At 41.8% G+C, this 18,158-nt stretch overlaps 1 protein-coding gene across 13 annotated transcripts in view; it reads right to left on the minus strand.

Moving 5' to 3' along the window:
• The window catches only part of LOC143207690 (solute carrier family 2, facilitated glucose transporter member 1), a 30,119-nt gene that overhangs the window by 7,625 nt on the left and 4,336 nt on the right, over positions 1-18,158 (minus strand). For 3 of the 13 annotated variants that reach the window (XM_076421421.1, XM_076421431.1, XM_076421420.1), the window contains exon 2: positions 17,642-17,830. In XM_076421421.1, the coding sequence (XP_076277536.1) occupies positions 17,642-17,830 (189 nt within the window). The other 10 variants (XM_076421419.1, XM_076421425.1, XM_076421422.1 and 7 more) reach the window with 10 other exon arrangements.

Below are 18,158 nucleotides of genomic sequence, written 5' to 3' on the forward strand. Positions count from 1 at the left end.
AATCAAAGAACTTTCGATAGAAATGAGATAGAGCGATGAAATTTTTTTTAATGAAAGCTGAAACTTTGCAGAATATGGGATAATTATGGAGATTGTGGTACGAGCGTTTTTAACCTTGAAAGAATTCGTTAAACTTGCACAATTTCAAGAAAATTGTGGTTTTTCCAATACCACGCGCGGAGTAACATTTTTTTAACGTGCGACACATCATTTCCCGTAGATTTTTTCACGCTGATTTCGAATCTGGTTTCAAAATTTGTCTACGACCTCAGGATTTTGCAAGAAATCGATTTTTGTGAACACAACTTATGAAATCATTTTTTCGTTGAAATGAATTGGTAACCCACTAGTTTGAAGGAATATTGTACTCTCATATATAAAGCACATTAAAAATAATCATAATGAAGTATTTGAACGTTTACTTAAAATCAGCGTGAAAAAATCTACGGGAAATGATGTGTCGCATGTTAAAAAAGATTTTCTTCCGCGCGTGGTAGTGGAGAAACCACAGTTTTCTTGAAATTGTGCAAGTTCAACGAATTCTTTCAAGGTTACAAAAACGTTCGTACCACAATCTGCATAATTATCCCATATTCTGCAAAATTTCAGCTTTCATTTGAAAAAAATTTCATCGCTCTATCTCATTTCTATCGAAAGTTCTTTGATTTTGACGCAGATTTCGTCGGTTTGGCCCATAGTGCGACGTAACCACTAGAGCGGGCGCTGCTCGTCGTTGACGCGCGCGTACAAGAAGGAAATTCGTCGACTTCTTACCACTCTTTTGAAGACAGGTATTTCCAAATTGATCGTCTTTAGAGTCATCGAAATACAGGGATCGTCTCGACGTTTGGAACAGAATCGTATCCGGCGACGGCGATCGAACGATGCAAGGCAACGATCGAATTGCTCAAATTGAAACTTTTTTTTCTATAAAACGCCGACGTGCGTTCGATGCGTTCAAACACGTGTCAAAGACTGTTCTGCGGGTCGGTACCCCCGCCACGCATTTTTATACCACCTCTACACACACGGCATGCACGTACGCACACACACTGTACACACAGACACCATCGTCACACGATACGGCGTATAGTGTACAGTCCAACTGCAAGGATGGCTTCGCGAACCAGTGTTTCTCAAGCCATTTCGAGTTAGTTCTCCGACTTCTCGATTCACCTGAACGCGACCCGAACGTACAAAAACGTAAATTGCTTTGAATTATCATAATCGTCGAGCTCAAAATCTCGATTACGCACACAATGATGCGAACAGAGCGCAGTTTGTACGCTTTCTCTCTCTCCCTCTCGTTAACCGTGCATACTTATTTTACGTCAACGTATGAAAATACGTTTGTCTGGAAATATTCCATGTGCCATTTAAACTGTGGTGCCCAAGGTGGTTCGGAACCTACCTTATAAAAACTGTAGGTCCCGTTCGAAAAAATCCTAACAGGATTAATTGCGACGTAAAATAACCGATAAAAATAAAAGAAAAAATACGTTTGTGGGAGAATAACCGCGATGCATCTGTGATTAGAAGAAAGAGCACGCCGGTGGCGGTGTTAACATACCATTATCGCAAGATTATATCGAATGACCGTGCACGAACCATGCGAATAAAATTATACTTTCTCGAGAATGAGTTTTCTTCGACCACGTTGCGTCAAATCCTCATGGAAGGTGCCGATAGATCATACGCGGTATTGTTGGCTAAAATACCAGTCGTTTCGAGATAAGAAAAAAGTCATCGAATGATCGACGAGATAGAAAACGATAGACGATCGATCATTTTCGCCGTTTACTTTACTCTCAAAGTTCAAACAATAAAAGTTCACTGCGCGACATCCGAATGAATGATCGAACAGGTGGAGAACATCTATCGAGCATCTTTTAGAAACGTATCAAACACGCGCGATCTCTGCTTTTCATGAATATGCATGTTCGGAAACGTATTAGAGGCGCCTGTCTCTCGTTTCCGCGCGGGAGCATCGCCACAACTTGCAACTCACGACGAGCTCGCCGTGTTACAATACTTTCGCGACAGTCTTCGACCGATTTTATCCAGATTCGGAACATGGCCAAGATACGTTCAGAAGTTCCAACGCATCGAGTCATTGCCCGATGGACATGCTTGCAACGTCTATGGAAACAAATACATTAATGCTCTCAAGAAAAGTTCCATTTCCTCGGCAAAAAAGGAATTGGGTCGACCCGTTTGTCGGTTCGCCAATATTCGATCCCAACGGAAAGGCAAGAAGTCGAGCCCCTTATTTGTATTCCGAGCGGATCGTGATCCAAAGCGAAGAAAAGTCAGAAATAGACCGTCGTCTAGCAAATACGAAAGAAATTGCTTCGTAAGCGTATTCATCGGCGACACCGAGAACCGTTGTGCTCGTGACTGTGGCTCGTGGCTCGTAGCTCGTAGCTCATGGCTCATGGCTTTGCTGTACAAACCAGTGGCGCACCCAGGGGGGGGGGCCAGGGGGCCAAGTCCCCCACGAAGAAAAAGATGTTCAGCTTCCAAAATTAAAATCGCGGAATAGCCCTGGGTACCGTTGATAGATATTTTGGCTTAAAAAAAAGGTCATCACGCAAAATCTAGGGCTGGATTCAACTCGGCCCCCCCAAGATTACATCCTGGGTGCGCCACTGGTACAAACTATACTATACTTTTCGTAGGATCGTGTATCGTGTACATGGGTACCGCGTAAGTATCGTGTATGGTGTTTACACAAACGTGTGGAGGATAAGGCACCGAGGCATCGTTTCATAGATTTCGAAATCGAAGTTTCGCGATAACTTAACTACAACATACATATAATATTTGGCAGGAAGAGGATTCCATTCCGCGAGACGAGGGTAACACGTTGGAACGGCATTTCTGGAACGAGCTTTGTTACGTCTCGCAAAACGAAACGGGGGAAATTTCTTGCTGGCCGCATCGGTGGCCCTACTCCCGCTCCGATTGGCCGAGACAGAGGTGTGTCGATCGCGGACTACGGCGATTGGCTCGCGTTCGCCGAGCCTCTCTCAACAAGCCTCGTGGCAAGTCGAAGCGTCCTAATTATAGCAACGACACGCGCGAACGCCAACATTTTATTCAACGCTTCAACGTACGATAAGCGGAATCGATTAGGTACCAGACCTTCTCTTTCGTTTCTTTTTTTGTCGTTCAGGTACACTCGGATAATTCCATCACGACGCGACGGTTTAATCGAGTTTATGTCTCGAGGCATCGACATTGCGTATCGGCATACGCTGCCATTGACATTGTCGGTACTTACACGCGTACATGTATGTAGAAACATATATTTTAGGAGTATATGTATATGTAACATTCCTAACATGTGTATGTTACGAATATACAGCGACTCCCACTAATATTCGGACACTCTTAAAAACGCCATAACTTTTTTAATATTGGACTATGCGATTTGAACTTTTTTGGAAAGCTAGAGCAATTAGTTTACTACAGGATGTGAAAAGAAATTTTTGAAAAATTGCAATTGATCGGAATTGTAGACGAAATAGTAAAAGTTGCATTGTACAACTTTTATATTCGGGTCTATATTGGAATTATTAAAAATTAAAAATACGTTTTGTAAATCTGTGTCAATTGTATGCACTGTGAAAGCTTCATAGAAATCGGTTGATGCAGGAAAAAACGACAGGCATTGAAAGATGTAAGAATCCTTCGAATTACTGCAGTTGGAGGCCGAAAACCGTGAGACTGCAATTTTTACCATCTTTAAACGTTTGATTTTGATGAAATTTTCAGAATATGTTTAATTTACAAAACGTGTTTTCTAAATTTTCCATATAAGCGCACATAAAAGAGTGGAAAAATAAAACTTTTAGTATTTTCTCTGCAATTCCGACAACTTGCAGTTTTTTTCAAAAATTTTTGTCACGTTGTGTAGCAAACCAATTGTTCTAACTTCTCCAAAAATTTCAAGTCGTATATTCCAATATTTAAAAGGTTATGGTGCTTTTAAGAGTGTCCGAATATTAGTGGGAGTCACTGTATGTATAACTGTTTCTGTATCGCTGTATGTATAATTGTATGGACTTTGTCACGTTTTCGGCAGCCGAAAAAAATTCCAACTCCACCGCAGGAAAGTATCTTTTTTTCTGGAAAGGCAGACGGCCTTGCGAAACTCGCGCCACGTTGTCCGACAGAGACGAAAGAAATCGGTATAATTTTTTCACTTTTCGCCTCGTGTTCCTATCAGCTTGCGTCTCTGCCGGACATCGTATCACGCAGCTATAAAATTATTTTATTTAGTCTCGATAACGCTGCTTGCGAAAACTCGCGAACAAATGAACGATCCAATTTTTCTTTCCAAGATTATTAATGGTCGCGGCGGATAACTAAAAGCAATTTTTTGGAAAATTATCCTCTTTCCATAGAACCAACGACGCGGACTTCGTTTCTGTTAAAAAGGAAAAGAACGATTTACACGTCGACTCTGATTTCAAACTGCTTTGAAACACGTGACTTTATAACCGTTCCACGAGTTTAGCCAGAACGAGCGCTGCGTGGTTGTTATGTCTAGAATGTATTCTGCTATGGGAAATTATACGATCGTTTGTTTCGTCGAACAATTAAGCGAGCTAGTCGTTTACCGTTCGACTAAACTGTAATTCGTGTGCAATCAACGGTCACGATACATAGTACGGTAGTATTTACCTACAGCTACAGCTACAGCTACAGCTACAGCTACAGCTACAACTACCACTACAATTACAACAGGGTTTTCCGGCAGAAAATAACGGAACAAGCTTCTTTTCGAGCTTGGTATTTTTCCAAATAAAAATAGCTTCGGACGATGAAATGTTTCTTCAGATATCTCAGCCGATTCGTTCTGCGAACAGAATCGCGTTCCCGCACAGCACATCAACTGTTGAGCCGAATCTAAATCGAAACAGTCCAATTTCCACGTGTACCGTGCAGTGTGTCGTGCTTATTTGCGATTTATATATGTACAACGTAAATGTATATATAAATATCTATATGCATGATATATTTAATATGCATGATATTGAAAGTAGCGGCTGTTTGAATTATTTATTAGTTTGCGTCACTCTGCGCGCGATACATGGAATATCGACTGTGATTCTTCTTCGGTTATACGTACTGGTAAGTTGTGTGTTGCAAGTTGCAAGTACGGTTCACAGAAAGATTGCAGTATCTTTGTTAAAACCAACAAGAATGATGGGCGGTTCTTTGTTTGATTCTGAGCAACTCTTCCGAGTAGAATATCACCATAGAGCGAACATGAATCAACGCGAGGCGAAACGGAGTAGGATAAGCGCGTCGGACTGAAAACGACTTTATCGCGCCGAATTCGAACGTCGCGTTGGCCTGTTTCCTGCGTGAAAATATTCGACAGGAAGAATATGGAATCGGGGGGGAAAGTTTCCCCGCTATAATCGCTTCTCGCTTTTACTTTCGAGCAGATCATTAAAAAGGCCATTCCCCGTGCCGATTGTTCTACCGCGTAGAGTTAAAAAATAAGATAATAACAACAGATACCTACGTAGATACGTGGAATAATGAATTTTGAAATCTAGGCAAACAATTGAACGCTGCACAACCAATGTATGTGCATATATGTACAAGTGACGCGATAGTCAATGCCTATACGTATCGACTAACGTATACATTGTACGCAAATTACTACTTTTGTTCGTTGATCGCGTTAATGTGTCCTCTGCGCGAATAGATATAGGAGACCAAAGATAACTCTGTGTATGATACGATTGCGCGGTTTACGGATAACTCGCGACAATGTCACCAACGATCGGTATGGCACACATTTAATGCGGCATCGATCGTCTGGCGTGCGATCCGGACGCAATTAACATTGTTTCGGATTAATGTCATCGGCTCTAATTAATTTCCTTTCACTTTCGACGGAAGAGTGACGTACATAGGAAGGGAAAGACGTTTATTCGCGATATCGACATAGATAGTATCTCTTGTATTGCTCGAATACACCTACCCACGGAATCGAAAAAGCAGAGTACCTATGTAAATCGATGCAAATAACGAACAACCGAGGAAGCTTTTTCAACAGCAATTAGACCATCGATACTAGGCTTCGCGTGTTTCGGAGGTCTACAATACGACTAGAATGTTCACATTGTACGTTAGCGTTCGTATGCTAATAATATTTGCGCACTATTCACAACCGCGAACGGAATAAGTACAATAGCGAATACCGAGAAGCGCTTCACCGTTCCGGAATGGAGGTCTCCCGTTCATGCATTCCGAAATACAAATCGAAATCATGGATCTCTGACCGGTATAACCCATACCGGGAGAAATCACGGCGGCAGTCGTTCGCCGATATAAAGACTATCCTTGGAAAGTGACTTTCGATCGAGCATAATAATGAATATTTACATGAGCGTTGCACGTCAACGCGGTAAAGTAATTAGAAATTGGTTTTGGTTGAAAAGACTTTACCTCTAGCCACCCTGTAGTAGTCTGACTCATGTCGAACCCGGTGATTGATAATTTCGGCGAATCAACGAAATGATGAAACGACGAGTTAATTCGGCGTTGACTCGAACGGTCTCCCTCTCTCTCTCTGTTTTGTATTTGAAAGCAATTTGCGAGCAGTCTCGCGTACGAACAGTACACAGTAAGAATTGAAATCGAGAGATGTACAGAGTAGAGCAACGAAATGAGGAAGAGATTAGAGAAACGACCAACCACCGAATTGTTCCGTATCACGCTCGCGTTTGTAAGCTACTGACAAGACGTTACCCGTGCGAGCGGGACGAAAGCCGATTTTCGAAACCAGTCCGTATCTCCCTCTCCTCTTTGTTCCTCGTTACTCGTTACTCGTTACTCGCTCCAGCTCGCTTGCTGGGACCCTCGAACGAACCTCATTGGCCGACACGCACCAGCCCATGCCTCTCACCAGTCCTGCATTTCTCCCGGCGAGTACATACGAAGAAAGGAATCCACTAACCACGCGGGGAACCGTCTGTCCACGATCGGACTTGCTTCGCCGATGCCTTATTCTTCACCCTTTCTCTTTTGGGGGCTTTGTTCTGTTTTGTTCTGTTCCGTTCCGTTCCGTACCGTTTCCTACACCGGCGAAACCTACGTATTTAGTATTTAGATATGTTATCCGCCCCAATTTGCTGTCGCTGCATACGCCCCCGTGATCAAACAACGCGAGCCGAGCAGCACGAAACAGCGAAACAGCGATCGCGTACCGGACAAGAAAGGGAAACGAGAACAATCTATCCCAGACCGGTGATTATTGCATAATTTTGAAAAATCTATGGTACATGGCTAAACACTTTTTAATGGAACCTTCAATAGCAACAGCAATTTTCGTCGTGAACTAACAAGTCATCCTCAATAACGTCATCTAACAGTTTCATTTAAGATTGCAATGTACACGAAAATTTCTATGCTTTCTTTTGGTACAGCACAACTATTTCAAAGCCTATTAATAGGCTTCCGGTAGGTAAAGTGTTAAACTGTGGTCCGCGAAACAATTTTGACATTAACTTTACATCCCCCGAATTCAAATGACTCGTTTAATAAAAATCCTACACAAAGAAGAAAGCCTAGGGGTGGGATGAAGTCAGCGAAACAATTTTGACATTAACTTTACATCCCCCGAATTCAAATGACCCATTTAATAAAAATCCTACACGAAGAAGAAGAAGAAAGCCTAGGGCTGGGACGAGGTCCGCGAAAAATCTTGTTCAAGATGGGGGCCTCGGACTACATAAGTTTAACAACCCCCGATCTATCCGAAATTCGTTATCCGGCGATGGTATACCGGTCGGAAGTAAGAAACAGAATTTCGTAGTGCGCATTTAAATGTAATTGTAGCGCGTCTTTCCAGCGAGATAATGTGACAAACACGACACCGCCGCGGCTCGATTTCCTCGCGATCGTCCCCGTTTCTCCGAGAATCTATTTATCCCCATCTCGATTTCATCGATCAACGAATCAAACGAGTTTATGTTTCATCCGTCGCATATCATTAAGAAGATACATCTGTTGAGGTCGTTTCGAATATATTATACATACTTTGTACAGTTGCACAGGTGTTCCGTGCGCGTCGGGGTTGAAAATTTGTTATTTCCAACGGCACGATCGTTCGCGTTCTTCTCGAGATTGGTTTCGATGAAAAGTCTTTATATATTTCCTTTGAAGTTGTAGCAATTTAACGTACATACGACGCCTCGGAGCGAATGTATTCAAGAATTTTTTGCGTCGTGCCGAGAGCAAGAGACACTTTGAACTTGAACGGTCGAGGCTTCCGTGTATGTAAATGCTGGAATCACCGATCGCATAAAAATCGTTCGACCACTGCAGATGTTTTTCGTTATTATCGTCCAGTAGCGTCTCAAACGGGAGCGCAGAACCGGATGCAGCCTGTTAACGGCGATGCGCCGTACGTACACCAATTTTACAATTAAGAGTATTGAAGCAGAGTACTCGTTCTGCTTACACGTCCTTGATGTATCACCTAAATCCAGCGACGCATAATGTTTCCTCCCGCGCGTTTGGTTACCGAAGGTAACCGATACGTCTTCAACCACGACCACGACACAATGACAACGAATCACCGCGTGTACGATCAATCCCTCGGACAGGACACCGATTTTCAAGAAAGACGAGAAACATCCACGCGCGGAAAAGTATTTTTAGTTATCCGTCTGGCCTGCCTCGCTTATTCCTCGCGCGAATTTTATAAGAAATCTCGTTACTGCTCGTTGTCCGATTTTTGACGCTGTCGAACAATACGCGAGAACAAACGGAGTCAGCCGATATTTCGTTATCGCGGAGAGAAAGTTTCAGCGATAGTCGTCAAGTTCGGTGAACTCGAAACGACATCATTGTCACCCAGCAAATAGGAAGTTCCGAATACTTCGTCGGGCGTCGAACGTCCAGCATCGAAATTCTGAGAATACAGAAAGAATCGAAACTATGTACTCGGTTTCGGGCACCGGGACTGGAAGACTGTCCGTTATCTTTCATAATTGAAAGTCGACTACGGAGTCGATCGCAAAATCGACGATGGCATCCGAACAAATTGCTTGATGAAATAGTTATTGCTAATTGCAGCAACGTAAGTACTACGAATCGCACTTAAAACGTGCAAACAATTTTACATAGCAGGTCAGAAATATGCGACGAACGAAACGGATAAAAAATGAAATCGAGAAACGAACAGCACAACCTTCATCCGTCATCTGGTTTTTTATCCAAGTTCCTGCGTTTTATAGTCACGACCCCGACAGGGATCTTTTTATCGGCGAACTTTCGACACGGTTACAGCTTGAATTTTATTAGAGATTAGATTTATCTCCGCCTCGCGTACCGTATTGCTTGTAACGCGCCCTTGTTGGTCAACGAGATGTGCGACGGAGGGTTTTGAACCAGCTGCAAGATACGGGAACAGAAACAAAAATGGACAGTCTTCGCGAGGACGCGAGAGATGAGAAGATTGAAAATCATTGTAGATACGGGCATCGTCAAATTACGGAACGCAAATAATTTTGTATTATTTGACCAAGTCTAAATGAATTATTCTTTAAAATAATAAAGTTATTTCTATTGACAAATAATAATTTAAATTGTATTTTTTTATAGACAGCTCGGGGCCCTCCGGACGGGTCCGACCACTGGCGTATACCTGAAAAGGTTGCTATACCAGACAAAAAAAGCGTACGTGTTCATTGTGTATACAAAATACAAGAAATAAGAGAAGACCAAAAGCTATTTATTTGATTTCCACCTCAATCTAAGTAATCTCAATCTAAATAATCTTTTATTTGCAAATAAGAAATAAAATTGTATTTAAATAAAATGTTTAGTGATTATTTGCAATTAAAATCACAGTTTATTTATTATTTAAAAAAATCAGGGTTGATACGTTCGGACATCGTCGAATTACGGAACGCAAAAATAATAAACGCGATTTATCAATATTCATCCATCACACCGCTCAATGACACTCGCCGTCACGCTCCTCGCCGAACGAGCACCTAAGAACTGCCGCCACCCCACTACCCCAAGGTACAACTTCCGTTACACGTTTCTGTGACATCCTACGTCACGCTTTTAGCCGAACGAAACCTACAAGATTTTCAATCTTAAAACCGGAATGAAAACAGCAACGGGACGGGAGGGAACTTTGACGACTCCCCCTTCAACACAACTCAAAAAAATAAAGAGACCGATTCAATTGATTTCGTCGGCTCCCACCCTAAAATTACGAGTAAGATGAGACTCGTATAATATGTATAATAGAAACATAACGTGTCTATAAACATTACGATACATTACCGGATAAGCAATTGGTATTACAATTACACGTGTGTTGCGCGAAACGTATAAAATTTCGTTCCGAAAATTACAACAGAGAATTTGCTTTGAACCTGTCGGGTACTCACCCACTGTTTTTCCTGCGTGGTCGGCTGCGTGTAAAAAAGCAAACAAGTAGAGTGGAAAGATAAGACCGACCGACAATATTCGTAATGACTTTATTAAATTCGGTTACCTCTGGTGCCATAGTCGGAGCTGGCGTTGTGCTCTGCTCCTGAATTTCATTGTTTGGCTACAGTAAAAGTGTTAGTTGTGAGTATTTTCGATGTATCTCAATTCTGTTAATTTGTTCGTCGTATATGCACACACGCTCGCTCGCATACATACACACATACACGCTCGCACACACGCGCTCGTACACGAGCCCACACGCCACACGATACCTTGTCCTCCGGTGTTATCATCGTGACGCTGCGTGAAAAAAAAAGAAACAGAAGCATATATTATATTTAATCTTGTACTAACTTAGATCTGATTTATAAATATTTTCGTTTATCGCGTGGCATTCGGGTATCCGTTGGAAATTTTTCAATGAAAGTCAAAGAATGTTTCGCCTTAAAAACTCCTTCGAAAGAATAGGAGAAGAGCGTGATCAACTTGCTCATTTATTACAACACAAAGCAGTTTTGTTCGACGAAAACCCGAGAGCTCTCCCACACAGAGATTCGGAGAGGCGCGCGAATCGCGATTCATGCGTCGCACACGTATCCGTATTCCGTATACGTATCGCATCGCGAGTTTCGTACACACGTATGAGACACACGTTTCATGATGAATATTCGAACGTGAATAATATCGGTACGCCATGTGGAAAAGCTCCAGCGTCCAAAAGGACCGCGAGCACTCGCTTCGCGTTTCTGCGAAGGCAAACATATTAATTTGCGTTCCTAAAAAACTTATTTTTCAATGAACCGATATTGTAATTGTACGAACCTAGATACGTATGTATCTCGGCGAGACAATGATTAAGAAAGGTCGCGGAAAGGTTATCGGCAAAGCCCTCAAAATGATACACGCGTAGAAATGTCATATCGATATTTATCATTGTGATCGATACAAAGAAAAAAATAGTTTCCTTATTCGTAATATAGGATGGAAGCGGTCGTAACCCCAGATAATTTCACATGTTGATGTCGTTGCGAACCGAAGAGCCGAGATAGTTGGGTAAAAATAAATTTCGAATTCTCCACGATACGTACATAAAAGTTGCAAAGCTATCAGCGGCGGCGTTGACGAAGTCCAGAAAATGATTAATACTTTATCGGAAAACCAGAGTTGTCGAATTTCCGAAAGAATTCCCGTTTCAAGGAATTTTATAATCGAAGCTAAATTCTATTGAATTAATATGTGTCACTAAACATTGTATCGCTGCCGATAAAGTCTTATTTACTTGTGTCGAACGCTCGTAGTAAAACTCACCGCAAGATACTAATCCTATAAGGTTACGTATATATTGTATGTACTTATGTATACATCGAATCAACGAGTGGCAAGCAGCTTACGGGACCAGGTAAGAGCGCGTCTATGATTGATCGATCGAAATGAGGATAACAGAGGACACTAGAAACGAAGGTAAGTGTATGGAATCGTGTGTCTACGTTTTGCGAGCACTGTGCGAAAGATGACAAGTAAGTATGTGTTTACGTGTATACCTGTGAGCTGAGCTGTGTGAGCTGTGGGCCTGCGAGCCTCCGATTATTTGGCTTTCCGTCAGCTGTTTCGCTTCAATACTGCAATATCGTGTACCGGCAATGCTAATAATCGTTCTAACTGATATTCACGCGGAACGTTTAATTCATTCGACGGACCCGTCAGATAACCGTACGTTTACCCTGACTTCATTGTCCGTTGTTTGCCCGACCGACTGTACACTATACACTGTGTATGACTGTACACTATACATACAATGTACGTAGCTATAGCGCAACCCTCGACACTGATCGCTCCGGGACAACTTCTTACTTGTAGCAACAATCGCTCCAGAACGTATGTATGTATGTACCTATCTAACGTATATGTACGCTTCGAAATGGAATCCTGGATCAAGCGGTCGAGAGACCAAACAGAAGCAACACGTAGCGAACGTACATGATATTTTTTTCAAAGAATTTCGGTAAATGCTGTCAAATACCGTCAACGATATATGTGTTACAGACAATGGTTAGCATATTGGTTTCGCGTCGAACTAATTGTAAATCGACATCTGATCGAGAAGATTTCCACAGAGAGAAGAAGAAAGAGGCCGTTGGACCGTTGGCGCGCGAATAGAAACCGAACCACGAGCAAAATACGTACTTATGTATGAGCGTGTACTTACTGATCGATAGATTTTTGAGCGCAAGCGCGAAAATTCACCGACCCTTGTGTCTCTCGACTCGCTTGCACCTTTCATCGCAATCCCGTACCTACGATTGCTTCATCTCGGAACCTGACGCAAGGATTCTACGAATCAGTCTCGTGTTTCCACGAGGCAACGAGCATTTATCCAACGACGAAACGTTTCCGGTGTTCGCTCCTTACTCGTGTTTCGTGCAGAATCTCACGTATCCCGAAATTCTCAGGCGAGAACGAGAACAATTCGCGTTCCACTCGACGATGGCGATGACGACAACGATGACGACAACGACCACGACGATCGCGTCATGTTACTACATATATATTTATTTTGATGTATTCGAATATTGAAGCATTATTGAAACACATGCAATTCGGTGCGATTAAAACACATTACATGGTGTGTACCGTTGCAAAGCGGACGTTCACAGAATATTAATTTCGTTTTTGGTGTGGAATTCGAAATTCGAGGTTTGCACCGGAGACACGGTGTCCTTTTTCTGTGTATGTAGATACTCGTCTATTGCACCGCGCGAAAAAACTGATATATGTACATACATATGTATTTCGGAGACAACCTTTGACCGTAACGACGATACGTAATTTCTTGTCGCTTCAGAAGTAATTAACCTCAAACGTTATCCGTTTCAAATATTGTGTAATGCTCTTACATTTATGGCGATTCTATGGTCGGCGTTCGTGCGGGCGCTTCTCGAGTTTTACAAGGTCCAACTTTTACGTAATAAGTGTGTATTTTTCAAGATCAATTTCAACACGCGTACTTCCCCGCGCACAAAATATCATTTACATATACATGTATACCGTAGGCCGTAGACGCAGACGTAGACTGTAGACTGCTGTAGACTAGCAGTTTCTTAATAGGCACGATTTCCAAGTTTACCGAAATGTTTACGTTTTGCAAAACCATAGACAACAAAACGTACACGTTGGTTTACGCGCGCACGGTAGCAGGCATACTGATTCCTAGTTTCGGCTCATTTTGACGAGCCTGCGCCTCCACAGATTCTTATTTAGGACAAACGTTTACGTACCGCTAGATCGATATTGTTTGCACTTTCTAGACATATTGGGTTAACTTCTGAGCGAGATCGAGACGTTACGGAAACGTTCCCGACGTTAACGATTCTTCGCCTTCATCGTTCAAACGATAAACTCGATTACAAACAACTCGTTTACACAAGCGGGAAGAAAATAGTAAGAGAAAATCGTTTGCTATTTGTGCAAATTGATATTTGAGTCATTTAACGTTGAGTGTCCACGAAATTTGTTTTGTTCTAAGCGGTATAAGTATAAATACATATGGATACAGAGTGTGGCGGATCTGGTGGTACAAGCCGCAAGGAAGTGAAGCTACAGAAAAATTTAAGTCGGAAAAAAGTACAAAGGTTTTTCTTTCCTCGAGGAAATCAAGTTTTAAAATTCAGCATGTCCACGTGGCATTCGATAAGAATCGGCTGTCGCGTCTGTTCATGACCAACCAATTCTACTTCCTGCGAAAACATACTTTTTTTATGTACATTCACCTGCTCGCGGCCTGCACCACCAGATCGGTCACACCCTGTATAAGTACATCTATGACGAAACGATTACAAATAAAAACATGTGAAACGTCATGAGTGAAGAATATCCCACTGATCGTGACGAATGTGAAAAAAATGTGACTTGTTTCATTGCGTATAAAATACGAAGTAATCAATGAATGGTAGTAGGATCCTAACCTCTTTTCCAGCACATGGCGAGAAAACCGCGACATACGAGACAACGACCGCAGTTTATTTTTTAGAGTAAGTGAAATTTTGTTCGATCCGTTTCCACGGAAAAATAAAAAGGAAAGAGAGAGAGAAAGAGATTGTGTGTGTGTGTGTGGGTGTGTGCATGTGTATGTATGTGTGTGAGTGCGTTTTGTGTGTCGAGAGGAGAAGAAACATCCAAGAAACTTTCGAAACGCACTGGACTATCTTATCTCAGGTGAAAAAGAAATGGCGCCAAGTATAGCGTGGGCGATCCGGACGATGGCTTTACGTTCGATGCACAACCAACGGCCTACGCAACGTCACTGGTCACTGCTCGACAGATGGCGAGCCCCCAACAATCGTTCCTTCTCCTTTCCTCCCTTTTTCTCTATGTTTCTCTCTCACTCCCTCTCTCTCTCTCGCGATTCAATTCTACAATAGATTCCCAGGCAAGTAAAACTTCAGATTTCTCGCTTTATAAGAGTCCTGTGTGTGTGTGGCAATAACGCTGACTGTGGTTCTGTCACTATTATTAGACGAATTAATAGATTCGAGCATCGCAAGTGCTACTAGCGTTGAATAGCGATGACATAATTTTATTGTTAAATTGGAGAAAGCTAATCCAAATTAGAAAAAAAGAAGAGAAAAATAATAATAAATTGATAGATTCTTAATAAAGATTTCTCGGTATGAAAATCTTATCTTTGAAAAGTAAACGCGCGTAAAAAGTCAAAGTCATTTCCCTTAGCACGCTGCATGACGTCGTAAAACAATTATTTACATTTCAAATTACGTACCACCGCTTTATAGCAACGGCGTTCGTCGGATTTCGGTTTCAAAAATATTCGCCCATGAACTCTAACCCACCAAAGAATATTGTAATTACAAAATACAATATATATATATAAGTGATTTAATTATATAATATGTATAAAATATGCGTCGTATATGTATACGTCTAAATTGAACGGCTGATCTCTCGAATGCGTTAATAAGGCACGTAGGAATTTTCAACGACCAGAAATCGTAACACGTGACCCGTGTGACACGTGGAATATATGTAGTATATGTAATGGAAATTGAAAATAAACGCGAGTCCAAATCGCTGCTGACGCACCAGTGTATTATAATTAATTTCTGCGCTGTAATATGATTGAATATTTGCGTCTAAACTTCGGCTCTCGACGCATACATGCGCGTGTAAGTATTCACGTACAAACATATACATATATACACATCGATACGAACGTGCACGATTTCTATAATTCATAGTAAGCAGTTACGCTCGCATATTTTCATGTGTCGCGCAGTAGATGCCATAGTAAACAAGTGATCAAAAGCGAAATGTTTGCTTTTCCAATAAGGTGTATTTATTTTTGTGCTTTGGCTTTGTTTTACTGTAATTTTCACGTTTGATTGCGTCAGGCGAGATTATACGTTTCGAGAGGCGAGAATCGAGAAACGAGAAGCGAGAAACGAGAAAGAATACCGACAGGTGACGCGCCTTGTGCACGCCCTCCAATCCGACCAATCGCGCGTTAGGTTACCAAGTGTTCTCAATCGTTTCAGACACACAGGCCGTTTCAACGGCTAGTCGAGTCAAAGAATTTATTTTCAAGCATATTTTCGTTTATTACGAAGGAACGCATATACGATTCGACGCAAAGAAATCTAACCATACGCTAGTCGGTGATTTACTATGGTTTTGTGGTACGAACCTATGTACATTAGCATGAGTATCGTTGCACGGGTCAATAAGTGACGCATCACAGCGTTCCAAAACGAATAAGAGGAAAAATCCACCTGTTGACGATCACTCTACATCGATAGAACAATTTTTGAAATTTGCCAAAGTATGAATTCGAAATAGTGGGTCATGAAAAGATTTTCTTCTCTTTTCTGTTTGCTTTTGTACGCGAATATCGGTCGAAATTACTCGACCTATGTCCTATGACACCTACGCCCATGTTATGCACGTTTACTTACTTACGGCTGCTCTATACTGTTGGATATATCAGCAACGACACAGCAGATATACCTAGGTGTAAATACTGTAGCATTAATGTCTAATAGTTTTTCCCGAATGCTCCTTTCTTTCAGCCTCGAGCACCGAATATCGCCAGGGTCGGTATTTCACGATGGAGACGAATATATCGCGGTTCTCCGAAGGATACAAGGTTTGCAATGATTGCGATTCAGATTGATTTTCGTTAAAGTAAAGATTTTCAACGGTGCAAATTGTATCGGAAAAAAATTGACAGTGATATGCGTATCTGCAATGGCGAGTAGTTTAAGCATCGTTTAATTATCCGATAGGTACTAAGGGCATATTAATTGAATGCTTAGAATCCATTAACTAAGGTCAAATACGTGTCTACGTGCGGTAGTCGAGAACACATCTTGCGTCACTCGAAGAAACTGCAGATAGCACGATCAGGAAAGCATGTATCACCGAACGCAACAATATCCGCCGATAGTCAGATCTACGGAGAATCGATCAATGATCTGAGGCTTTCAAGGTCGAGAATGACTATTTAAAAGAATCGCTTTGATATTGTTTCTGAAAATCGATTGACGATAGAAATTCGTTTCTAGTTCGTTAATCACTAGGGTTCCTTAACCTGTTCGGAAAACTATTTAGAGAATCCATCCCTTCACCCGTTCTTCTACCCAAATGTTCCATGTCAGTTCGAACCGGAACAGATAGAAAAAGACCGGTAAATCTTGTGCTATGCTTACATATTATACATACATACACATATGTATGTAAGTATATTACGGACGCATTCAAACCGCGATACGTTACTTTCCTCGATGTATTTATCGTTGTGTGTTGTATTATATATTGCACTGACGCTCGTCTCGTCGTCTCGCTACTCGCTACATTCGCGTCGTATTCGTACAGCTAACTTTGTACACGCGGCAGTGGTCCTAACCACTAAAAATAAAGTGGTTTCCTGTCATAGTTGTTTCGCTTCTATCGAACCTAATGAAATAAATAGAACGACTCTTGTAAAAACAGACGAAAGCGCTGTGCAGTGGGCGAAAATTGCCACTCTACCTATCCGAAGTCTACCAATTCCAATCGCGTTTCAACTAATTCCAATGTCGCAGAAATATTTCGGCAACTAAATTAGTCGTGGTTCAATGATCACAGGCGGAAACTGTAAACTGGGTGTACTCACTTTGCGTGCCGAAACGGGTATAGTGGTTTCCCTCGTATAAATTGGGACATCTAGATCACTGACACTGCTACTGATACTCGGTGCTCTGGAATCGGGCCGACCACTGAGGGGCACGGAAAGATGCGTCGGCCTAAGTGGATGAGATTCCGCGATGAAGCCCTCTCCAAAATCCTCGTCGTCTCGATCCATCTGCAGCAAGAACGCAAAAAAATGTGCCGATGAAACGTAATATAATGCAATCGAATGAACATCCGTAGAAATACCGATGTACTTCTTTCCCTGTTTTCTTTTTCTATTAATAGATATATATATTCTTAGCGAAACGAAGGTCTGGGTTCGTCTGGGTTCAAGAAGACATCAAATCGCAGCTGTCCGCAAGTATCAAGAGTTTGTATTCTTACAAACTATTGTACAAACGATGTCGTCGGTCGTGATCGTTTGGCTTTGCGTTTAATTCATGCAGAAATCTCATGGTTTTTGATCGATTAAATTTTTCGAAGATCATTCTCAACATACG

This window comes from Lasioglossum baleicum, chromosome 4 (assembly GCF_051020765.1).
Source record: "Lasioglossum baleicum chromosome 4, iyLasBale1, whole genome shotgun sequence".
NCBI classification, from domain to species: Eukaryota; Metazoa; Arthropoda; class Insecta; order Hymenoptera; family Halictidae; genus Lasioglossum; species Lasioglossum baleicum.